General features: G+C 49.0%; 1 protein-coding gene across 1 annotated transcript in view; it reads right to left on the minus strand.

Annotated features, from left to right (window-relative positions):
• The window catches only part of IPO5 (importin 5), a 1,138,249-nt gene that overhangs the window by 79,839 nt on the left and 1,032,362 nt on the right, over window positions 1-26,048 (minus strand). The window contains exon 25 of the mRNA XM_069640466.1: window positions 18,264-18,405. Coding sequence (XP_069496567.1) covers window positions 18,264-18,405 — 142 coding nt within the window. The remainder of the gene's footprint in view (window positions 1-18,263; window positions 18,406-26,048) is intronic.

Genomic DNA, 26,048 nt, shown 5'->3' on the forward strand with positions numbered 1-26,048 from the left:
GATGCGCGCGGGTGCCCCACCACCGTATCGCTCGTCGGAAACTCTCGTCGAGCTTGATCCTTTCCTCGAAGCTGCCCGTCGTCTGGATCCAGCGCGCATCCAGGAACTCTTGCAACGGGCGCATCCGGAGCCTGCACATGGGAATGAGGTAGATGCAGGAAGACATCATCCCGAGGAGGGACTTGATGGACCTCACCTTGGCCGCGTCGGCCACCAACATCCGTTGCACCTTGCCCAAGATGGTCCTGGTCCTCTCCTCCGACGGGGAGGCCAGAAGGGACACTGTGTCGAGCCTCGCTCCCAGAAACAGTGCGACTTGCGCGGGCACCAGGTGGGATTTGGCGTAGTTCACGGAGAATCCGTAATGACGCCCTTGGACCACGAATCTGAGGAATTTTCGGTGCCCCTTTAGGATGGGAATGTGGAAGTAGGCATCCTCCAAATCCAACGACGATAGGAAGTCTCCTTCCTCCAGCTGACCCAGGACGTGCTGGAGGGTGACCATCCGGAACTTCTGCGCCTTGATGAACTTGTTCAGGCGTCGCAGGTCCAGGATGGGGCGCCATCCTCCCGTCTTCTTCTTCACGAGGAAGTAACGCGAGTAGACTCCGGAGCCCCGAAGCCTCTTTGGGACGAGTTCGATGGCGCCCTTTCTGAGCATCGCCTTTACCTCCAGGAGAAGTTGAGGGACGTGAAGTTCTTTCCTGGCCACGGGGGGGACGCGCGGGCACCTTCTTTGAAACTCGAGCGCGTGGCCCCGGGCCAGGGCGTCCAGCACCCAACGGTCGGTGGAGATGGACTCCCACACGCTGACGAAGCCCGCCAGCCGGCCTCCCACTGGGGTGCTTCGGTGGGGGCCCGACCCCACGGCCGGTTCAATCCTGCTTGGACGCGGCCTTGCCGCCTTGGCCTCCTTGGCGACGACGGCGGGGGCCGCCAGACTTGCCTCGTCCTCTGTAGGCCTCTTGCGACGACGAGCGTGCCGCTTGACGGTAGGAAGCGAAACCGCCGCCGGAACCTTTGGAGGCGCCCTTGCCTCCGCCGCTCCGAAAGGGCGTCCGCCGTTGCTGCAGTACTCCAAGGGCCCGGGCCGTCTCAGTATCCGCCTTGATGGCCTGAAGGGAATCGTCCACTGTCTTCCCAAACAGGTTGTTCCCGTCGAAGGGCATGTCCAGGACCCTGGTCTGGACGTCCTGCCGAAAGTCCGTAGCCTTGAGCCATCCGCGACGTCGAAGGCAAACGCCGTTGCCCATCTGGCGGAACCCAGTGTCGGCGATGTCCGTCGCCACGGTGATGGCGTGGTCCGAGGCCACCTCACCTTCCTGCAGGATCTCAAGGGCCTCCGCCCTCTTGTCGTCCGGCAGAAAATCCAGCAGGGGAGCTATCTTGTACCAGAGTTCCCTGTCGTAGCGGGCCACGATAGCCAAGGCGTTGGCCGCTTTAATCGTCGTCGCCGCCGACGAGATGACTCTGCGTCCCATGGCATCCAATTTCTTTCCCTCGCCGTCCGGCGGGGAAGTCGACGTGGAGGCCGCACCCCCCCCCGCTTTCTTCCTGGCTGCCGCGGAGACGACGGAGTCCGGGGTAGGCTGCGCCCGGAGGCATAGGGGGGCCGAGTCCGGGACCCGGTACTTTTTCTCGTACCGGTCTCTTTTCGCTGGCGTCGTGGAAGGGTTCTTGAGGAGGGAAAGGCCCTCATCCCAAATGTCGTCCAACAGAGGCACTGCGAGGACCGTCTTCCTCTTGGTCTCGCGCCGTTGGTAAAGGAAGCCTTCCTTTTTCTTCTCCTCAGGGCAGAGTTGGAAAAGCTCGGATGCCCTGGCGATCATTGAGTGGAACGATCCAATCTCGTCGGGCGGAGAAGCCCTGGTGGGAGGCGACGACGGAAAATCCTCGTCGTATGCCTCGTCGTCCGTACCCGTCGCTGCCGTGTCAGTCCCCGTATCATCCCCTCGGGTGGACGGGGAGGAGGGCTGGACGGGGCGCGACGGTTGAAAAGGAGGCGGTGGATGGATCCTTCTTTTCTTGGTAGGGGGAACACCAGAAGGTCCCGGTTCTGGATCCCCCGACGGGAGAGGTTCCTCCGTCGGTAACGGTAGTCTCGTCCTTATCTCGGAGCATAAGGACTGTATAGCCAACAAAATGGCCGCTGAGTTGTCTTGCGGCGCTGGCAGAGGGGAATCCGACGGGCGAGCAGGGGCCCCGTCGGTATCCTCGACGATGTCGTCGTCGTCACCTGCGTCGGGGCCCATTCCGACGGGCTGGTCTTGTTCCACGCCTAGGCCGTGGCTTAAGACCTCGATCAGTTCCTCTTCTGAGGTTGAGGCCGAATCTACGACGACGCCCTGCCCCCCCTTCTTCCCCACGGAGGGTTTCACGGGGGTCCTATCGATGGGCACGAAAGAAGACTCCCTCCGAGGAGGCAGGGAGATTCTGGGCCCCGAGGCCGCCACCACTGGTGCAGCCTCCACAGGCTGGGCCAGGGCCGCCGCGACCGTTTCGATAGAGGGCTTGGTCGAATGGATCAAGGCCTTCACCACCTTAGGTGCGCTCACCGCCTTATCCTTGAGGGAGGGGGCACTGCCACGCTCCTCCTCTGCCTTAGAGCTCGACCGGGGTCTCTCCAGGAGCTTCGCCGGGTGCTCGGCCTTCCTCTTACCCGACCCAGAGCGTTGGCTCGTGGTTGATGGTGCCGGGGAGGGTGCGCCCTGCCTGGCGCCCGTAGAGCCCGACCGTTCGGCGCTCCCGGTGCCAGCGGACTTGCGGTGCTTGGCCTTATGTTGGGCCCCCGTCGCCGGGGCGCCCTCAAAGGTCTTAGAAGACCGCTCAGATTTCTTCTTCTTCTCGCCAGACGGGCTCTTACCCTCCAGCCAGCTGGCGAGACGTTGATGGCGGTCCTTCATGGTCCGTTCCGACATGTTGCCGCAAAACGCACAGTCCTTCTCCACGTGCGTCTTGTCCCCATGAAGGCAGTAAAGGCAGAAAGAGTGTTCGTCCTCCTTGAAGACGTTCTGCAGCTGGCATCCAGGGCAGGCCCTGAACAGCTTTCCGGGCGTCGAGCTTCCCTTCTCCTGGGCCATCTCCGAGACCGGGCCTGAGAAGCTTCTGGAGTCCTCCGAAGTGTAGCTCGACGAAATCTTCACCCTTGAGGGGCACAGATGAATCCGACACGGGTCCCCGTTGATCGGATGTAGGATCGGTGGAGCTTGAGGCTCTTTTGACCGAAAGAATCGAAGTTTTGTGAAAAAGCGCGAAAAAATAGCACTAACGCTCGAGAGCAATAGCACGAGGATCCCAACACATGAACGTGCGGTAAAAATCTGAAGATGGCTGCCAGAGGCGGTGCTTAGGTAGAGGGCAGTCATTGGCTGTGGTCAGTATGACGCAGAGACCAGTGATTGGTTATTACTAGGAAAGACAGATCAGAAACGAAACTGATACTGGTTTTTTCTTTACCGAGGATTCCCAGCCTGACGACGGGGAATATTCATGAGCATGTGAATCCATGCCAGACCCCATGCTGGAGAAGTATATATGTTGGTTTTTCTACATTCACATGATGGTGCGTAACGCCCATATTAAAAAAAAAAACTAAGAACAATTCTTTACGATACTGGCAATAATTGCAACACCAACAAAGTGACATCGCCATTTGGCTATTAAGAAACACAATGCTTAGAACATATCAGAATACAATGAAAGGTTATTAAATTAAACCAGTAATTGCCTCTTTTCAACCAATACTTGGGAAATCTCGGCCACCGCATTGCCATTTTCTGCTCCAACTTTCAGTGCTATGCGGATGACAACTCATTTTCAGGCTTCCCTCGGCCACCTTTTCCTTCTCACATCTCAGATTGCTTGTCTGCTATTCAGGAGTGGTGTGCCGCCAACAATTTCTGCCTAATTGCCAGCAAAACTGAGCTCATCAGCACACCTTCACCCTCCTTTCCGGTCACTCTCTGGCCGGTATCCCTTGGCCCTCCTCCTACCCCAACCTGCGAGGCTAAGAACCTCGGGGTCATCTTTGACACCACGCTTTCCTTTTCTGCCCACATCCGAGGTCTCTTAAAAAGTCAAGCTTCCAACCGCACCTCATCAGGAGGTATTCTTCCTTTCCTCTCCTTCCCCAAGAAGCTCACTGTCTCTCAAGTCCCGATTCTCTCTATGTTGGATTACTGCAACAGCCTTTCTAAATCTACCTGCTTCTATTCGTCCTTGGCCTCAAGCCCTGGGATCGTATCTATCCAGCCCTGAAATCTCTTCATTTGCTGCCAGTGGCTGCAAGAATTAAATTCAAGACCCTTTGCATTGCCCACAAGGCTTTCTGGGGCTTGGGTGAAAAATTCCTTCTACTCTCCCTCCGTCTCAAACTCTTCGCTCCTCCAACTCCTTCAGGGCCAGTTTCTCTAAAAAACGAGTTGGGGGTAGATCTGCCTTCGGCTGGGGCTTCCCTCTGGAACAGCCTCCCTGCCACTCTGAGAACCATCTCCGGTTCCGGAATCACCTCAAGACCGTACGCTTTGCTTCTGCCCCTCCTCTCCCCTGCTGATCTGTTCTGCTCGGGCATCATGCACCTGGTTACCCTCTGATTTTAGGCCCAGATACTTGCTCACCTTGCCACGCCCCTGCACGGCATCCTGGCAACCCTTGCACTTGGGTCTGTATCCGTAACCCTACAGCGCGCCGCCCCTTTCTGCACTTATCAGACACCCCCCACAACCCCTCACCCCCCCATCTGTGCCTTAAACCTAGCACTTGCCACTTGCTGGTTGCACTACCACTGTTATTTCTTTGCTCAGCACTTTCCACTTCTCCTTCCCCCTTGAATCCCCCCCCCCCTCCCCTGCCCTGCACGTTCTCAATGTCACTGGGCCTAGTAAGATTGCAGTTTTCGTTCTCCTTTGTTCCCCTGCCATGCCTCGTTACGCTATGAAACACCTGTGTATGAGCGCGATACAAATAAAATATCAATTAACTTCTTCATTAGTTCCAATGGGAGCTTCCAAGTTCAATTGCTCAATCCAAAATGTTTCCATTTGTTCCAGTCGTTTTGTCAGGTTTTCATGGGCTTCCCACCTGATAAACCACTTGAAATCTGATCTGACAAGTCGTGTCGTTTCTCCATCCAATGTCTGGATACTGTGGAGTTGATGTTTTGAGTCCTTATGCATGAGCGATGCTCATTCCATCTCAGTTTGCAGGGTCGTTTCGATTGGCCAACGTAATATATCCCACATGGGCGCTTGATGGTATAAATGACATTGTATCACATGTGGCATAAGTTTTACAAAGGTAGCGGGCGCCCCTCTCTCGCAAGAACAGACATGATAACCTGTTCAGTGGTTATTAACCACTTGAGAGTTCGCAGCCACTGCTTTTACTCACTGTGCCTTTCACAGATGGGAAATATCCATTTGCATATCAGTCTTTGTCCTGCCCAGGGGCAGTCCAGCACCGAAATACAATGGTTAATAACCACTGAACAGGTTATCATGTCTGTTCTTGCGAGAGAGGGGCGCCCGCTACCTTTGTAAAACTATTTTTTAAGGAACCTGGGATTGGTAACCCTAGGTCTCCTGGGGGCAACCAGACGTGGTCTCCCTCTCACTGTGCTTAGAGAGGCATCAGCTTCACCTCACTGATGATCCCCAACAAGGGTGAAACACGTGTATGGGGTTGCTGGTGGTACTCTCGTTCAGATTGGAATTGCCATTGTATTTCGGTGCTGGACTGCCCCTGGGCAGGACAAAGACTGATATGCAAATGCATATTTCCCATCTGTGAAAGGCACAGTGAGTAAAAGCAGTGGCTGCGAACTCTCAAGTGGTTAATAACCACTGAACAGGTTATCATGTCTGTTCTTGCGAGAGAGGGGCGCCCGCTACCTTTGTAAAACCACATGTGGCATAACCTTTGATCTTAATTTGTTCTCCTGAACATGGGTGGTTAACAGTATTCCCTTTAGTTACGAACATGCAGTTGGTGCAATAACAAGCAGGGTAACGTACCCAAGTTTTTTTTTTTTTTAAAGTCCGTAGACTTCTACGACCCCAGTCTAGTGTCTCTAAATATGCGTGCCCCTTTTACATGCAAACACAGGTAGCTCCCGGAATAGGTGTACTTGGGTGTCACAGGTGCGAGTTCTCCAATTTTTCTTAACAGATTTAATCTGTCCACTTTGTGCTGAATATTTTGATACTAACAAGTGTTGCAGGCTTCTTTTCCTTATGGTTTTCATTAAGTAAAGCCTGTTGTGTAGTGCTAACCAGTATTTCCTTTGCAGCATTGACCTCCTCAGGTTGGTAGCCTTGGGCTAAGAATGTTTCCCCCATTGAAGTGATTTGATCCATACATTCATATCACTCACTATTCTTTTTCAACTCTAAGCATTTGGCTGAAAGTTAAGTTTCTAATTGGACTGGGTTGGTGAAAGTGCAGTCGGTGTAGGTTATTCCTATCAGTTTCTTAAAAAATATATATTAGTAGAGTAAATCCAATCAATTTGATCTCCACATCCCAAAAATTGATACATTCTTCCGACACCTCACTGGTAAATTGTATTTGTTGGTCAACTGTGTTCCCATATATTAGAAAATCCACTCTGTGCGACTGGTCATGATATTGTATCACAATATAAAAAATTGTGTCGATACATCATTTTTGTACTAGTTTACAGGTTTCTAGCTCCAAAGATGGACATCGCTCCGAAATGCATTGGTTTCTGTACTGAATTTTAATGATTAAATAAATAAGGACTGAGTATACAGATTGTAGTACAAAGAATATATATATATTGTTTGAAACAAGGACTTACTAACAGATCAAATAATATGACTGATGAAATGTGTTGTGAGCATTAGGTTGGTCTACGGGAATCTCAACCTTTTGTGGCAGTACTGTCAAACTAACAATTCTAACCGCAAAGAACTACAAACTAAGCAGTGGCCTTTGAAAAGTATAACTATTATAGTTGATTGTGCCAAGTATTTAATAGTGATTGTGTAAAAATAATCTATTTTGAAATAAATGCATGTGTAAGGGTTTGATGTGCATTACTAACTAGGTTCAGTGTACTTGCCTACAGCTCGCATCTTCCTCTTATGATAAGCTTAACTGCTCTGCCATTCTACCAAGGTTCCATGAGTAGTACAGACTAATACTAAGAGTTGGGAGATCTACGAACCATTGGGATAGTTTTATGAAGTCTACCTACAAAGTGGACTTCAGGAAAACTCCCTTAACGACCGCAAGGTCAGTCTCTCCCAGGCGGCTAACACAGGCAGCAATCGCTGTGTTAAAAGGCATCAGGCTCTCCAGTGGAGGATCCTTGTCCATAATGTCATTCATGTCAAACTGGACCTTAGGCTAAGAGGGGGTGGGCAACCAAAGTGTTGCCACTACTTTGGCAGTCATTCTCAAAAGACCAGACTCCTCCTTGGCACCAGCACTAGAAGGACATCCAGCTCCATGTAAATGCTCAAGCCACTGGGGCCCAAATCCATGTCCGCTCCCTTATTATACAGCTCCTAGGAGAAATCCCCCAGTTGTCCCAGAAGAACAGATCTTAAAACGAAGCGGATGGAATCTACTTCCTTATTGAAGATTTGTCATCTTCCATATGAAGTTTCCTCTGTAAGGGGGAAACATTATAGATTAACAAGCATCTTCAGTGCTGGCAGGCATTTAGGTCAAGGAGGCCGGGTCAGACGACCAAAGGCAAAGCCACACAATGCCGGGTTGGAGTGCACCACTGGAGCCTGACCAAGCCAGCAAGTTTGTGGCTGTAGTCCAAGTAGGTACCACTGATTCAAGCATGGTGAATTTGGAGGACAGGCGCCAAAGCAGTCACTGCCTTGGCAAAGAAGTCCAGTAGATCTAAAGAGGAATGAAACCTGCATCATAGGTGGTGAATTCTCAAGTATTGAGGGAGCGATGACCACGCTTTTTGGATGAAGAGCTACTATGCCTGAAGAGTCACTCAGTGTGACCTCTTCCAATGTTTTTTCCCCCTTACGAGCCAGCGACTTCCTTCAATGGCTTGTCCACCAACAGTCTTCTTGATCTCTGAATGCAGAAACTTCGGAGTCATCTTTCCACCCTTGTAGAAATGGGTGAAGAGCTTGGCAGCACATTGCCAAGGGCCTTTGGCAGGATCTAGAACCTTCTGTTTTGGTCCTTCCCAAAGCAGTAGATGCACACCCTGTGAGGACGAGATAGACATTTGTCTCCAGCAGTACAATCAGGGCTTGACGCCTTTGACGGATTAGGCAATGTTAGGGAGAATTCTCAGAACGTGGCAATTCCTCTCTACCTTAGAGACCCTCAGCTCTTTTGCTGGACTTTGTACGTTTTAATTCTAATTGTTTTCTGTTTGTGTTTCTTTTTGATTATGGCGTTTTAGACAACTCGTAGGCATCTTCAGTGCAGTGACACAGGGAAGCCTTTTAGGCTGTCCCAAGGTTCAAATACCTTCTCTGGGATAAACTCCTCGACCGCGAACACCGGTAGCTAAAAATTGCGGGAGCCATGTTTTTCAAGATGGCGTCTGAGCCCCCTTTGTTTAAACAGGTCCCAGTATTTTTTCGCCATTGCTTTTTGGAAAGGTCCTTCTAGAGTTTGTCTCTGCACGCCAAACTAGGTTTGGTCCCTTTGTTTCAATGACTTTGGCGGGCTTCAGGACTGAAGACCGCCTCTGGAGCCCTAGTGTCTGGGGAGGGCAGAAAGTGAGGGAGGTGCCGAAACTCCCTGTGCCAAGTCTCCTAGGAGACCCAAATGCACTCTGGCGTGATTGGCTGGCTGACTGTTCCGGCAAAGACAGCCACTTTGCTGGGTGAGTGGCAGCTAGGCTAGAATGAATGGGCGAAACTGTTTAAAAGGCGTGTCTCTTGGCTTGGAAGGCAGAGTCGACCACTGGAACGAAAGAACCGAAGATGAGCTGGAAGAGGATGGCTGCTGCAACTTCTGGACCGTTGGTTTGCCAGGTGAAGCCCTGCTGCAGGTCCTAATCACAAGTTCGACAGAGAAGCCCTTCAAGGAAGACTTCTCCATTTGAGTTGGTGGGACCAATCAACTTGTAAGCCACCTGGACACCATTCTCAGAGCTGGTTGCATTTTCCTCAGAGTGCTGCAGGAAACCGAATAGCCAGGTAAGACAACACCAGTTTGTGTGCTTTAAGACAGCTACCTGAATCGAAGATTTGCCAGCTTTGTGACCAGAACCTGTGCAGTGCCGGAGTCCCCAGACATCCTACCTCTTGTTCTCACAACTGAGGCTCAGGAACAGCGAGATCTGCAGGAACTGCCAGGAACAGAAGTCTTCAGCTGCATCTTTTTCTTTAATACAAGATACTGTGAAAACCCGACCGAGAGAACTTACCTCTCACTGCGAAAGTGCGCACAACTTTGGCAACTTGCAGGCCTAGTCAGCTTGATACCCGACATACAGACCTTTCTTCTATGAACTACTTGAGAGCCGTGGCAAAGACTTTTCCGTTTAAACTACCAGAACCGTTTTTCTTACACAATACTCTAGCCCATTGACTTTGGCCTACCTATTGCAATGAATCAACTCCTCTGGTGAACTCAAACTATATGAACTGTTTAAGAGTAACTCTTATTCGTTTTATTAACTTATGCCTTTCTGCTCCTACTTCAAATGCTCTGAATGCCATGTTGCTCCTTCTTCAAAGGAATTTAAATGTCTCAGAACCCGATAGTGTAAAGTACTGTAGTATATTTCCGTGTGATATTGATAGCCTCCTTTTAGTGAATGTTTTCTAACCGACTGTAATAAATTAATAAGTGTTTCACCAAGAAACCTTAAGTGTCTGAATACTTGTAATTATAGACCTCTGTGTAATACCCTTAACACGCTCACATTCCCTCTTGAGATAAGCCTGGCTCCTCATCTCGCTACCAAAAATTGTGGTACAGACTTATACCAAAGGTTGCTTTTGCTTACACCTGTAGTCCCAGAGGGTACTGCATACAAACTTTGCCTAACAGGCATGATGCACGTGAGGGGAGTTTTCCTAAAGTCCTACCGACAGTAAGCCTTTAGTAAGCTATGCCAGTGGTTTGTAGATTCCCCCAACTCTCAGTATCAGTCTGTACCAGCTCATGACCTTGGTATTTTGGCAGAGCAGTCAGGCTGATCTTAAGAGGAACATGTGAGCTACACATAGTTACATAAAAGATGAACAAGTTACTTCTTACCTTGTAACGTTCTTTCGATGGGATGTTCCTCCGACGTATTCCTTATCTTAAATATCTCTTTCCAGCTTTGCTGGCCTCGGAAATTTTCTCTCTAGAGGGCGCTGCGCGTCGACGTCCGCCGAGTCGATGTCCCTCGACAGCCGCCATATCGACGTCATCCTGCCTATAAAGGCTGCGCACAGCGTCCGTTGCTCAGTTCAGTTTTGTAGCCCACAATAATTCTTTCTAGACTAATCACCCTGAAGGAGCGTAAGCTGCAACAACAAAGGAAGTAGTACTGCGAGGATGGATGGGAGGGTCGATAAGGAATACGTCGGAGGAACATCCCATTGAAAGAACGTTACAAGGTAAGAAGTAACTTGTTCTTCGAAGGGATTGTGTCTTCCGACGTATTCCTTATCTTAGATAGGCTCCCATAGCAGTATTCTGTTATTGGAGGTGGGAGTACTGACTTCATGCTTCCTCTTATTGATGAATAGAGTGCAATACTGCCCTTCCAAACCTAGTTTCCTGACTGGAGGAGGAATCCAAGTTGTAAAACCGTGTAAAGGTATGGACGGACGACCATGTGGCAACCGCACATGTGTCTCTAACCGGCACTCCTCTTTTGAGGGCCGATGAAGCTGCGATACCTCTAGTCGAATGAGCCCTAAGATTTTGAGGGGGCTCTTTTCCTGCCAGTTAATAACATTCCAAAATGGCTAAAATGATCCATCTGGAAATGGTCTGCTTAGTTATCAGTAACCCCAGCTTGTGACCTGCGTAGCCTAGAAACAGCTGGTCTGCTTGTCTTATCCTAGCCAGTCTACTAATGTAAAAACTTAAAGCCCTTCTTGGGTCCAGCCTGTGTAACCTCTCTTCCGCTTTCCCCGGATGGGGAGGAGGATAGAAAGATGGAAGGGTAATCTTCTGTGTGATATGAAATTCAGAAACCACCTTTGGGAGGAAATTAGGCTTCACTTGCAGAACAACTTTGTCTTTGTAAAAGATTGTATGAGGGGGTTTACAAGAAAGCTTGTAACTCGCTCACCCTTCTAGCAGATGTAAGTGCTACTAATAAAACAGTCTTAAGGGTAAGAAACCTTAACGAACAAGAGTGGAGTGGTTCGAAAGGTGTGCCCATCAGGAAAGTTAGGACTAAATTTAAATCCCATAGGGGAACCTGGAATGGTCTTGGGGGATAAACGTTAGTTAACCCCTTTAGAAACTGTATTACCAAGGGTAACTTGAAATACGATGGTTCTTCCGCAGTGCGCTTAAAGATGGATAGCGCTGCGAGATAGCCCTTGATGGTGCCAACTTGAAGGCCTGAATTCGCTAAATAAAGTAGGAAGGACAAAACCATTGGTGTACCACATGAAAAGGGATCGATATTCTTTTCCCTACACCAGCTGCAAAATCTGTTCCAACGGTAGCGGTATAAAGATTTTGTTGCTGGCCTTCTTGCCGAAAGCAACACCTCCATAACGTCATCAGGGAGGTCCCAATCCTTGTACCTCAGCCTTTCAGAAGCCAAGCGTGAAGGTTGAGGGTTTTGATGTCTGGATGGAGAACCTGGCCTCCCTTCTGTGTGAGCAGATTCTGAGTGGAAGTCGAATTGGAGGGCAGATGGACAAATCTAGAAGGTCCGGGTACCACGTTCTCCTGGCCCAATCCGGGGCAATTAGGATCATGGTTTTCCGGAATCTTCTCAACCTCCTGATCATTTGAGGAATGACAGGGACCGGTGGAAACGCGTACAGGAGCGGAAACTCCCAGTCCACTATGAACGCGTCTCCCAGAGCTCCTCTCGGGGGAAATTCCCTTGAACAGAACAGATCGCACTTCCTGTTGACACTTGTGGCGAACAGATCCACCTGAGGGGTTCCCCAAAGGGCAAAGATCTCTTGAAGGACTTCCTGAGCTAGTTCCCACTCGTCGGAGACTGTGCTCTGCCTGCTCAGAGCGTCCACTGTCAAGTTCTTCTCTCCGGCTAGGTGAACTCCCAATAGAGAGATTCCTTCTTGGATTGCCCAAAACCAGAGCTGCATCGCCTCTCTGCACAGAGGTAGCTATCCTAGGCCTCCTCTTTTGTTGAGGTAATGCATGGCCACTCTGTTGTCCGTCATTATCAGGACATTCTTTGCTTATACAAATGGCAGAAAACCCTTCAGCGCAAGTCTGATGGCCCTCCGATGGGGACCAACGACCGCTGATGGTCAAGTCGTTGGCGTGGGCTCCCCACCCCGTGAGCGAGGCATCCGTGACTACTGTTATCTCCGGCCAGGGTTGCCAAAACTGCTCTCCTTTCAGAATGTTCTCCTGATAGGCCCACCACTGAATGTCTCGAGCCACCCTGTCGGGAACCTGCAGATGATCTGTCATTCTCCCTGAGAATTGTGACCACTGAGTTCTCAGTGCCCACTGGAGGGATCTCATTCTCAGGCAAGCCTCTGGCACTAGGAAAATGCAGGATGCCATGAGGCCTAGCAACCTCAAAAAGTCGAAGGCTGGGAGACGTTGGGCATTTTGAAACTTGGTGACCATCTGTAGAATTTCTTGAGCCCTCACCTCTGGTGGTGAGGCTTTTCCCAGGGAAGTGTCCAGGAACGCTGCGATGAACTGGAGTCTCTGCGATGGTATCATTTGTGACTTCTTTAAATTGAGGGAGAAGCCCAGTCTGTGAAGGGAGCGGCAAACATGATCTAGCTGGATCTGAGCTTGTTCCGAAGATACAGCTCTGATCAACCAATCGTCCAGGTAGGGATAGACGTGAATCCCTTCCCTCAGACTTGCAGCCACTACCGACATTAACTTGGTGAAGACCCTCGGGGCGGAGGTCAGCCCAAATGGCAGCACTCGAAATTGATAATGAGAGTTGCCAATTGCGTACCTCAGGTATTTCCTGTGTTTGAGATGGATTGGCACATGGAAATAAGCGTCCTGAAGGTCCAGAGATACCAACCAGTCCTGGAACTGAAGGGCCTGAAGGATCTGAGAAAGAGTTACCATCTTGAATTTGTCTTTCCTGAGGAATTTGTTCAATTCTCGCAAGTCCAAGATGGGTCTCAGTCCTCTGTCTTTCTTTGGTATGAGAAAGTAAGGGGAGTACCAGCCCTTGTTCCTCTCCGCTACAGGTACCAGTTCTATGGCACCTTTCTCTAGCAGGTCTAAAATTTCCTGCAAGAGGAGCGGATCTGGAGCTTTTTGAGAGCTGATCCCCGGTGGATGACTGAGGTATGCGTAGGAGAGGCAGGCAGTAACCTTGTGCAACTGTCTCCAATGGCCAAGCATCTGACGTGATAGCCTGCCATTCAGCCAGATGTTGAGTTAACCTGCCTCCTACAGGTGTCTTGTGAGGGAAGTCCTCAGAGTGGATTTGGGGCGGCTGATGCAGATGCTGATGGTAAAGAGGCACCTGCTGTTGCTGCGACTTGAATATCTACCCCGTCCACCTCGGGTAGTTCTTCTTTGTCCCCTTTGAGCCGGTCATACTCTACCTCTTCCGAATGCGTAGTAGAAGCGAAAGGACTTGCCTCTCGCAGAGGTTCCTGTGGGACGAAAAGGTGTCTGACAGATTGCAGCGTCTAGGGATTTTGCTGCTGCCTTTGATGTTTGCAGTTTTTCTAAACTGTCATCCGCCTTTTTCCCAAACAAAGAAGAGCCATCAAATGGCATGTTCAAGAGCCTGGCTTGCACATCTGGGGCAAAACCAGACTCTCAACCAAGCAAATCTCCTGGTTGTTGTACTTGCCGCCATTGCTCTGCTGATACGGTCAGCCGAATCAATGCCCGTCTGGAGGGATTCGCACATAGCGTCTTTACCGTCCTTTATGATATTTAGGAACGCCTCCCTTCTCCCTCCGGGATGCAGTCAGCCGCTGTAGAAGCACACTCCCAAAGTGTATGGCTAAATCTAGCAAAGGTAGCATTAATAGATTTTAACGCCATGCTACATGCCAAAAAGACTTTCTTAGCCATAGCATCATATTTTTTATCGTCCCTGTCCTGTGGGATGGTAGGGTAAGCAGTCTTGATGTCAGCAGAAGATGCTGCCTGTACCACCAGACTTTCTGGGGATGGGTGTTTGGACAAAAACTCTGGGTCTGCAGAAGATACCCTGTATTTAGTAGACCGTTTTTTATTTACTGCCGGGACGACATCTGGGTTTCCCAGTTCGTCATGATTTTTCTTTGAAGAGCTTTATGAAAAGGTACTACAGGATCCTCCTGTGGACCTCTATCAAGAATATCCGTGAGGTCATCCTGTTGGAAAGCCTGTGAAGGTGTTGACCACCCCATAAATTCTGTGATCCTGGCCATTAAGGCTCTATAAGGGGTTTCAGCATGCTCCCCCGGGTCTGGCCTAGCGAACTCCACCTCTGGGGAAGTGTCTAAACCACTTGCCTCATGTAAGGAATCATGGAGTTCCTTTAATCTGTGTTCCTCTGAGGATAACTCCTCTTGAACTGGGGTTGCAGATCCCTGCAACTCAAATGTCTCTTCTTGGTCAGATAGTTCTCCCTCTTCCATAATTGAGGACATTGTTCTCAATTGGTCTGAACACAAAGGGTGTGAAACCCATCTCCAAGACAGAGGGTGCCAAACTTGTTGTAATCGGCCTCAAAAACGTCGATGTCGTCGACGCCGAAGGCTTCGAACGTGGCGTCGAAAACAAAGGTGGAGGCCTCGAGGTCCTCGATAGAATTGGAATTCTGCTTGAGGATGTCGACAATCTCGACGACATCGTCATCGAAGACCTGGGAATAGCCACTGGGTGCGCCGCAACCGTGACTTTCTTTGGCGTCGACACCGGTGTTGAGGATAGCATCGAGTCGACAGACCCTCGTGTCGAAGGTCCCTTCGACAACGGCGTCGAAGACACCGACCTCGGCGGAACCTTCGAAGAAGGATTCGAGGTCTTTGCTTTATTTGAGGGTTCGTGACGCGCTCGAGAAGCTTCCTTCGCCGGGTACTGCGACTCGCAGCGTTTTGGACCTTCGGGTCTTTCGACGAGAGCATAGCTCTCAACAGTCTTCGAGGGGGCCGAGGCCGCTTTTTCGAAGACGCTCATCATATTTTTTCGGAATTCCTCCCATTCAGCCCGGGAACTATGTTTCGTGGGGCAAGGGATTCTCTTAGGTGAAACAGAGGTAGAGGAGGACGAAGAAGGGGATCTTCAGCGTCTCCTTTTCGAGTGCTTCGATCTCGAGGAGTGATGGTACCCACTTCGAGACCTGGAGCGCGAATGGTGACGAGGAGACGAATGTCTCGACTTCGTCGAGGAAGAAGCTTTAGAAGTCTTACCTTTTTCCAGCTTCCCTCTACGCTCCTTCAGGGCCTTAGCTGTCATGGACATACAGTCCTCGCACTCCGAACAATGGTGTTCAGCTCCCCTAACACCACAGACCGACCCTGTGAGGGTCAGTCAGCGACATCTTTTTTCCACAGTCTCTGCATTTTTTAAAGCCGGACCGAGGGGTCGTCGGTTCAGGCGAGGAAGCCATCGAGTATGGATCGAATATCTCGAGGAAATTGGAATAATTCTCTACGAAACTGAGCATCGATATTCCGAGGCACTGAGTAAGCGCAGAAAAACGGAACTGAGCAATGGACGCTGCGCGCGGCCTTTATAGGCAGGATGACGTCGATACAGCGGCTGTCGAAGGACATCGACGGACGTCGACGCGCAGCGCCCTCTAGTGAGAAAAAATTTCCGAGGCCAGCAAAGCTGGAAAGAGATATCTAAGATAAGGAATACGTTGGAGGACACAATCCCTTCGAAATATATTTACACCAGAATCACTTTAAATACTAGATGTTCACGCTAGAACACTTTGGAATACTAGCTAATACACTCCAAAGGGCACTTTCACGTTTCTTTGCGGTTATATTTGTAGCAACGTTAGAAAGGGAAAAGGCAAGGTTATTGTATCATCCGTAATTGCGCACTCATGCATTTTAAACCGGTTATAAGATAAAGCATTTACTCTGCAAACACATAGAAATGTCACTAAAAGGGAGGAAAATAAGTGGTTAGTGCAGCATGAGCTTTGTTCAAGATTCTAGAGACTGTTTCTGCGCCTGGCAAGTTAAGTCCAAAAACACAACCCTAGCTAAAGTCAGTTCGGAGAGGGCTTGACTGCAGGCGTCACTGGTCATCTTCTTAGGTTACTTCAGTTTCCTGTGGTCGACTTACTTTACACTGCAGAAGTCTCACCTTTTTTACAGTCCCAGTACACACTCCTCTGCAATCTTAGCATTTTACAGAAAGGGGCGTTTGGCTGTCAAATCAAGACAGCCAGACCCCACTTTAGAGCAGGACCCATTCATGCACTCTGGCAGACAAAGGACAGGGGGGCGTCGTAGACTCCTCCCCCACTTCCTGCCTGCCCAGACATTCTGGGGCCTAGGCGGGGATACCTATTGGTTCACACCAAAGGCAAAAACGCACACAAAGAAAAACACCTCTGCCTCCCAGAATTGGAGAAGGGCTAACAAAGAATAACCACGCTAGTAATCGCAGAAAAAGGGAGGCCCTAATATGGTACTTGGGTGCTCCTATTGTACACTACCGAGGCTATGGACAGCCTGCGATATAAAAAAATACACAATAGTTGTTAGAACATGTCCACTGCCACCAGCCATAACTAGGTGGTTTGTCTATGTGACTTCAAAGTCATAGGAGCAGAGAGAAGGGGGATACCAAGTATCCCTTTGGCACTCCACTGAGGGTGGTGTATGCCAATCTCCCAGACTATAGAGTTTTGGGAGAGACACCAAGTATCGCTCTATCCCTAAAAACGAATTCCTTAAAGATATAGAAAAAGAATCTTAAAGGAGAACCACAGGGTTCCCCAGCAACACTGCCCATAAGGGGCTGTGTGCTGCAGTAGTAAAGCACCGATGTCTAAGAGATATGGAGCAGATAGGCTCCACAGTACAGGTAGTTTACAAATAATAGAGTTCCAAAAGAGAGCCCATAAGAATGAATGAGTGGAAAAAGGCTCCACTCATTCAGGGTTAAGAGAAACAGGTCCAGAGGTCAAGCAAAAATTGCTGGGGGTCTCACTAAGAGGGGATGAAGCACAATAATGATACATTTCCCCAACAATGCAGTTTATTATTAGCAAAATCTAGTGGCTTCCCAGAGGCCTTGTGAGTGTGAGAAAAAGAAACCGAGGCCTTGGGGCACAGCAATACCACATACTGGCCCAGATGTTACCCACACAACTCTCACTGCTTGAGCAAGTTTGCTAAAAACCAGCCGGCAATGAAGAGATGTCCAAGATCAGTAATCTGTGAAAGGAAGGAATTCATTAGAAGCAATGTTTTATCGAGCATTCTTACCAACACTTCACAACATTAGGTACCATGATGCCTTATGTAAGGGATCACAGTCTATACAACTGTTTAGTAAGAAGGCACTTCTGCAGTTTGGAATTAATTTTAGATTTGCATGCTGTGCATAAACTAGCTAGCAGTGCTTCCCCTGGAGGAGCAGGAGGTACAGGCATGTTGCAAAAGTAATTCCATAATACTGCCTGTAGCAGTGCAGCTATGCCTGGTGAGTGTGCAAATATGTTGCTGCCTTGCTTTTGTAATCTGGCAGTAAATTGGCTAGTTTCCCCGGGTGACTGTGCTATTATTACTTGGGGTGCATCTCATTTACGATTTAAAAGTCTTTCATGATAGGAAGGGGAGATAACTGGCACATTTCAAAGCATGTCATATGCGCAGCCAACAGAAACAGGAGCACTTACTTTAACTGGCTGTACTAGGGACATACTACCAATCATTGATATCTGCAAAACTGTGGAAACCGGCAGCCATCAGTGACAGTTGGCACACATTTAGGGGTAATTTAAAATACATGCCAGTCTAGCACCAAGAACATATTTTAGAAGGGCAAATCTGCAAAAATACACATTAGAATGTCACATGTCTTAAAAGGCAAATGATCGAATGTCGATTGTATTTCCTCACAAAAAACACACCACAAAAAAAAAGTTTTTTAGTGCTGAGAGTTCCCTATTTTTAAGTTTTCACTATAGACAGAACACTGACCTGTACTTGGCGAACAACATTGGCTAGCCGTTTGCCACACGCATCGTCATTCTTCAGGGAATCGTTAACAAAGCCATCAGATATTATTCTCAAAATTTTGGGCAGATTGGAGTTGTTGGGTCCCAAGACCATTGGGTGATTACTAAAAAAAAAAAATAAAACAAATTAGAAAATTATAGAAACATTAAAAGGGCGACAATTAACCAGTCGCTCGGCCATCGCAACAGATCCTAAAGTTATGGCATTATATGTACATTATGTTTGTGCTCACATAGTGCTGTCCTTTGAAATATGCTATGGCATTTTTTTTATTCCATTAGTTGTTTATTAGTTTGTTCAACGAACTTTAACAATCAAAGGCTATGACATTTAAAAGTGATCCAAAACGGAACACATCTTTAACCTTTGGCATTTATAACGCGCCTATACACAAGTGTTTCAAGGCGTGACGAGGAAAGGGAGTGAGAACAGAGGGAAGACAGACAACGTTCTTACTAGGCCAGGTGACATTGAGATCGCGCAAGTGCTGGGAAGGGGAAAGTGCAGGGGGAAGGGGGCGGTACAGTACATGGGGGACAGAAAGAAAAGGAATAAAAGTAATAAGTAAAAAGTGCGGCAAGCGCTGTAGGCGACTATAGTGACACAGAAAACAGTCCAAGTGTGGGGGTTGCCAGGGAGGCAGTGCAGGTGTGCAACTGGCAGGGGAGGGGACCTGAGCCCGAGATCAGAGGGTGGCCAGGTGACCAGTGCAGTTTCAGCCAGGAGTTCAGCAGGGGAGAGTAGGGGAGAAAGCAGAAGCAAAGAAGGTGGTTTTGGAGGTGCTTTCGGAACCGGTTCTCAAGTTTCATGGAGGCTGCTCCAGAGGGAGGCCCCAGCAGAAGAAAGATCTACCACCAACTCATCGCTTGGAGAAGCGACTGACCCTGAGGGAGTTGGAGGCGGATCAACGAAGAGCTTGAGAAGGAAGATATTTAGGAAAAGAGAGTTGAAGGTATTGAAGCCCCCAGAAGGCTTTGTGGACAATGCAGAGGGTTTTTAACTTAATCCTCACAGCCACTAGGAGCCAGTGCGGAGATTTCAGTCCTGGAGAGATACAACCCCCGGGCTTGAGGCCAAGGACACGTCTTGCTGTCCTGTTCTGGATGAGTTGCAGAGGCCGGCGAGTAGAAGCAGGCAGATTTAGAAAGAGGCTGTTGTAGTCCAGCCTAGAGAGAACCAGAGCTCTGAGACTGAGCTTCTGTGGGAAGGAGAGGAAGAATACCTTTGAGGAGGAGGTGCAGCTAGTAGCGTGACTTCCTAAAGACGTCAGAGGTGTGAGGAGAGAAGGAAAGTGTGGAGTCGAAGATGACCAAGCTTTTTGGCCTCACAGGTGGGAGCAGCAAGAGGGCCAAGAGAGGCTAACCAGAGAGCGACAGAAAAGGAGCCGGTGTGTCGTTGAGAATCTCAGTCTTACTGGCATTAAGGCAGAGATCATTGGCGGCACACCACTCCTGGATAGCAGACATTTGGAGATGGAAGAAGTGGCAGAAGGGAGCCTGAAATTGAGTTCAGGGTCATCCGCATAGCACTGAAAGTTGGGGCATAGCGGCAATGCGGTGGGCAAGAAGTGCCAGGTATTGGTTGTACAGCTAGGGAGAGAGGTTTGACCCCTGGAGAACACCACTCTTTCCTTCAAGAGTTAAACGTTTGTACTGGTGGCAAACACCTAAAGCATAGTGTTTAGTTTACGTAATCCAGTATCAAACCCCTAGGTGCATTCAGGCAAATAACCATTATCCCTTTTCTCTGTTGAGGTGGAAACCGCCTTCACAGAGAAGAGGGATTGAAAGGTACAGCTGAAAGACCAAATATATAAATATATATAGGATACATTAGTCACCGAAATTGTATTTCTGATGCTTGTATCTGCTTAGATTCACATGCTGTGCATAGGCCGACACCTAGTGGAAGCTGCGGAGTATTTGTTTTTCGAAACTCGAAAATGGGCGTCGTCACAGGGCGTGCCAGTAATACTATCCCTAGTGTGATGTCCACTGTACCCATGATCCCACACGCGTGTAGGACCCTCAGATTGTATTTTTTTCTGACATGAGGTAGCATGCATAGTAGCGCGAGTCAAGATTATCCAAGCAGATAGAAGGAAGATAAGACTACAATCATCCATGCACCTTCTCTCAGAGGGGAGGAAGGGTGGGTCGCATGTGAATCTAAGCAGATACAAGCATCAGAAATACGATTACGGTGAGTAATGTATCCCTTTTGAGGCTTGTGGAATCTGCTTCGATCACATGCTGTGCATAGATTAGCTAGCAGTGTTAGGAGGTGGGATGTGAGAAGGGTCCTGAGCAAACAGCTGTCTTAGAACCGCTTGTCCCACTTGAGTATCTGTCTTGGAATGAGTGTCAATGCAGTAGTGCTGAGTAAAAGTGTGAATAGAGCTCCAAGTAGCTGCTTTGCAAATGGTGTCAAGGGGTACATTTGCAATGAAAGCCAGAGTGGCCCCAATCCCTCTTGTAGAGTGGGCTCTTGGCGTAAAAGGCAGTCTTTCCAGAAAGGGAGTAACAGTTGGATACAATCGCCTATCCATTTGGAGATGGCACCTTTATAGACACGATCTCCTTCTCTGCCTGTAGCTACGGAGACAAACAGTTTATCTGTTTTCCTTAGCGGTCTTGTCTACATAGTAGAGGACTGCTCTTCGCACATCTAAAGTGTGTAGGTTCACCTCAGCAGAGCTCTTGGGTTCTTGGAAGAAAGCTGGAAGCTCGATGGACTGGTTAACGTGGAATTTAGAAATAAACCTAGGGTGTGTTGGTAAAACCAGTTTATCCTTATGAACAGTAAAGAAAGGATCCTGCACTGACAGAGCCTGAACTTCACTGACCCTTATGGATGTAATGGCTACTAAGAAGGCAGTTTTATAGGTCAGGTGTTTGAGACTGGCTTTATGCATGGTTTCAAATGGTGGGCCCATGAGCTTAGCAAGTACCACATTAAGGTCCCAACCAGTTGGTGGGTTTGAAATTGGAGGGTGGAGTCTCTTTACCCCTTCCATGAAGGCTTTAACCACTGGTACATTCCACCACAAAACCTTGTTGTGGGACGTGGTGTAGGCTGACAGCGCTGCTAGATGTACCTTTAGTGAGTTAAATATCAGGCCTGCATCCAGCAGGTGGAGCATGTAAGTGACAATATTGGAAGGAGTGCAATCAACTGGGTTGATTTGCTTATTCTGGCACCAGATAACATCGTTTCCATTTATCAAAGTAACAGTGCCTCGTGTTAGGTTTCCTAGATTCCTTTAGGATGTCCATACATCTGTGGTAAGTTGAGATGTCCAAACTATGACTTCAGGAGCCATGCTGCCAGGTTCATTGAGTTGGGTTGAGGGTGCACTGTTTTGTCCTTGGTGCTGGGACAGTAGGTTGTACCAGCACGGGAGCCTGATGGGTTCGCACACAGCTAGTCTGCGTAGGTGTGGGAATCACGGTTGCCTCGCCCACATGGGAGCAACTAGGATGAGCGTCATTGATTCCCTGTGCATCTTGTTGACCACCTACCTCATCAGAGGGGTTGGTGGAAAAACTTAGGCAAACATCCCTGACCAGTCTATCCACAGGGCGTTCCCCGTGGAGTCTGGCTGCGGGAACCTGGATGCGAATCCTGGACATTGTCTGTTTTCGCTTGTGGTGAATAGGTCTCTAGTGGGGAAACCCCACTGTGAGAAGATGTCTTCTACGATTTCTCTGTGTAGACACCATTCATGTTCAAAGCCAACCTCTGCTCCATCACAGCCCTATACAAAAAAGAAATCATCCTAGCTAAACGCGAAACCTACAACGCTAGAATTGCCCAAGCTAATTCTAGCACGAAAGAACTCGGTCATCCTCAAAGAGCTAGAAGCGCCCATCCCGGTGCCAGACAACTGCATCAAAGACCAACTCTGGTGCTCCAACATACAACAAGCTCTAGCCAACAAAGTCACTACCCTTCAAATAAAAATAGCCAAGAAAAAAGCCACACTCGCCGGCAACAAACCCATTAGCGTCAACCTAGAACAACTAAGTAACTCTACCAATCACCCCAGATTCAAATTTTCCAAAGTCACCATAAAAGAAACAGAAAATACCATACTATCTCTCAAACCCACCAACTGTCAAGAAGACCTATGCCGCGCTCAACTTCTAAAGGATGCAGCCAGAGATCTGGCCCCCTTTATCACAAAACTTATTAACTCATCCTTCTCCACCAATACCATTCCATCCAACCTCAAAGAATCATGGGTGCTTCCTCTACTGAAAAAGCAGTCCCTAGACCCACTAATTACCCCGCCCGATTACTACAGTGCCGTTTCTCCTAAAGATCCTAGATAAAATGGCATACTCCCAGATACAAAAATACTTGGAAACCAACTATCTACTAGGAACTAGGCAATCAGGCTTCCGGCCCCAACATGGGACAGAAACAGCTCTCATAGACCTCAAGTCACAGATAGATGAACTCTGGGATGAAGGAAAATCAGCCCTCCTTCTGCTACTAGATCAGCTGCCTTCGACCTGGTCGACCACAGGGTCCTATGCAGCCATCTGGATTCGGCAGCTCATTTCTCCGAAGAAGCCAAAGCATGGATACAATCATTCCTAACCAACAGGACTATGAGAGTCTTCTCACCTATGGCAGCAGCCAACCCCATCCCCATAACTTGCGGAGTGCCCCAGGTATCTTGCGTCTCACCCACCCTCTACAATATCTTTACCAGGCCCCTGTTCGACAATCTGGACCTTCTGGGTGTCACCTACACTAACTATGCAGATGACTCAGATTCTCCTACCTCTTACCGGTGATTACGACAAGGATTTGGCATTGGTGAACAGGATATATCTCATCATCCAGGCATGGATGGCCACCCACGGTCTATGCCTGAATGACGACAAAACAGAGATCATCATCCTGGGCACTCCCTCGACCCTCAAAAAAACTCAGCCCCGAATACTCAGCATTCAACATAGACAATATTATTACTGTCGCCAAGGAGGTCAAAACACTGGGTTCCTATCTGGACTCCACTCTCTCCCTCATCAAGCAGGTCAATGCCTTGGCCACGGCATACACATGCAAGTTGATCAGAGCAGGCAAGGCCTTCCTGTCTCAGGACAGTTGCATCACCCTAGCCAGAGCCCTCATCTTATCCAGGCTGGACTACTGCAACGCGCTTTACATAGGAGCCAATAAACAAACCATCAAAAAATCCAACTCCTACAAAATAATGCGCTAAGAGCAGCCCTAGGAATCCCCAAGAGAGAACATATCTCTAACACCAGAAGAGCCAACAACTGGCTCTCCACTCACGACAAAATAAAACTAAAAACTGCCTCCCTCACGCACAAATGCTTGAACAATGCAGCACCCTGCTACCTATCTGACAGATTCACTTTGAAGCCTACCACAAGAATCACCAGACTCGCCAACACCAACATCTGGATCCCCAGATACAAACATGTCAAAATAGGAGGCAGCAGCTTCCAGGTCAAGGCAGCACTCCTATGGAACTCACTACCTTCCCCTCTAAGAATCAATCCTATCACAAGTTCCGTCAAAGCATCACTAGTTGGCTCAAAGATGCAGACATCTAGGCATATACCTTCCTGACTTTGCCCGGCACCTCTCTCTACACCGCATGCACCAACCACTGTGTAAAACTATGCATGCCATCAATGTACCCGCCTGTATATATCGTAACTTCATTGTGCCAACATGTAACCAAGCGGCACTTGCACATAATTGTATTTTACATGTTGTAACCAAGCTTTGAATATCCTTATGCCTTGCGCCTGAATACCCTCGGGTCTGGAGCGCAATACAAATAATAAACTAAAATACTGGGAGGGGATCTCTGCTCAAAGCGTCCACTAGTGAATTGAGATCCCCTGGAACATGCTGCGATGACAGGTAAATGTTCTGTCTGAGTGCCCATATCCAAATTTTCTGGGAAAGCTTGGACAGATTTGGCGAACGAGTCCCTCCCTGCTTGTTTAGGTAAAACATTGCTGTCGTGCTGTCTGTTAAGATCTGCACTGACAGGTTCAACAGGTCGGGCTCGAAGCGCTCTGAATACTGCCAAAAGCTCTAGCAGATTGTTATGATTCTTGGCCACTGTGTGAGACCAGAGACCCTGAGCTGTGTGGTGAAGGAGGTGTGCTCCCCACCCTGACAGGGATGCGTCTGTAATGACAACAGCCTGTACCTCTGGATCGTAAAAGGGTTTCCCCTTTGACAGGTTCTCTCTTGCCCACCAGTGAAGACTTTGTACCAGTGTTGGCGAAACGACCACTAGATCGTCCCACTGACCACTTGCCTGAGACCACTGTTTCGCCAACCATTCTTGCATGGGACGCATGCGCAGGTGCGCGTGGGGGACCAGGTAAATAGATGACGCCATCATGCCTAGCAAACGCATCTCTTTGCGCACTGTTATCTGGTGACCGGGCTGATATAGAGGAATTTGCAGTACTAGATTCTGAATTCTTTCCTCTGATGGAAAGGCCAACCCCTCTTGAGTGTTTAGGACAGCTCCTAGAAACTGTTTGGAGGTGCTTGGCACCAGGCTTGATTTTTTTCTCATTTATGGAGAAACCCAATTCGAAGAGAAGGTTGATCGTTCTTTTAATGTTTGATCTGCAAATTACTGGGGTTTCCCCCGTGATGAGCCAGTCGTCCAGCTAAGGGTACACTGGGATTGTCTCCCTGCGTAGGTGTGCTGCCGCCACCGCCAGTACCTTGGTGAATACCCTTGGAGCTGAGGCTATACCGAAGGGCAGCACCTTGAACTGGTAGTGCTGCCTGCCCCCCTTGAAGCGCAAGAATCTTCTGTGCACTGGGAACATGGAAATATGAAAATAGGCATCTTTCATGTCCATTGTCATGGATTCCCTTTTTTAGGAGGGGGATTACCTCTTGGAGAGTAGTCATGCAACATTTTTGGGGCTTGACACATTTGTTTGCAGGGCGCAAGTCTAAAACTGGGCGCATTCTGCGGACACTGGACAGCACCCATCTGTCTGATGTGATCCCTTCACAAGCTTGGGCGATGTTGGTAATGCGTCCCCCTAATGGAGATGCGTGCGAAGGGACCCTGATCGCTGCATCACTGTTTTGTGGGAGGCGTGGCTCCCACAAAACAGGGTAGAGGCAGCCCTTTGCTGGGGCTGCCTCTACCCTTACCACGGACCCTCTGCTGTAACTCTGGGTAGACTGCTGGTTGTTACCCAATGATGTACCCTGCCCTTGTGAATAGTTTGATCCTCTTTGTGAATTTTGGCCGCGTGGGCGACGAAAACTACTATTGCCTCTTTGATTAGGGGGCCTGTTGGTCAACTGTTCCAGGGATTTCAGAGTCTCATACTCATCTTTGGCATTCTTTAATACATCCTCTACCGCTTTGCCAGACAGTAGATTAGGCTCCACCAGCATGTCTATTAAGGATGCTTGTGTCTCGGGTTTAAACCCTGACTGTCTTAACCAAGCATGCCTCTTAATGACAGTGCTCTCTGCTATTAGCCTGCCAGCGTTATCTGCGGCATCAAAGGTTGCCTTAAGGATGCAACCGGACACAGCTCTCCCCCCCGACGCAACCTGGGCCAACTGGCCCTTTAAAGGTTCCGGTGCAGAGTCGATGAAGGCAGTTACTTGCTCCCACTGGTGGCAGTTGTAACTAGCCAGCAGAGTGGCGGAGTTGGCAATCCTTGCCTGGTAAGCAGAAGTGGATGCTACCTTCCTTCCCCAACC

The sequence above is a fragment of the Ambystoma mexicanum genome, chromosome 7q (genome assembly GCF_040938575.1).
Source record: "Ambystoma mexicanum isolate Mex_15411 chromosome 7q, UKY_AmexF1_1, whole genome shotgun sequence".
NCBI classification, from domain to species: domain Eukaryota; kingdom Metazoa; phylum Chordata; class Amphibia; order Caudata; family Ambystomatidae; genus Ambystoma; species Ambystoma mexicanum.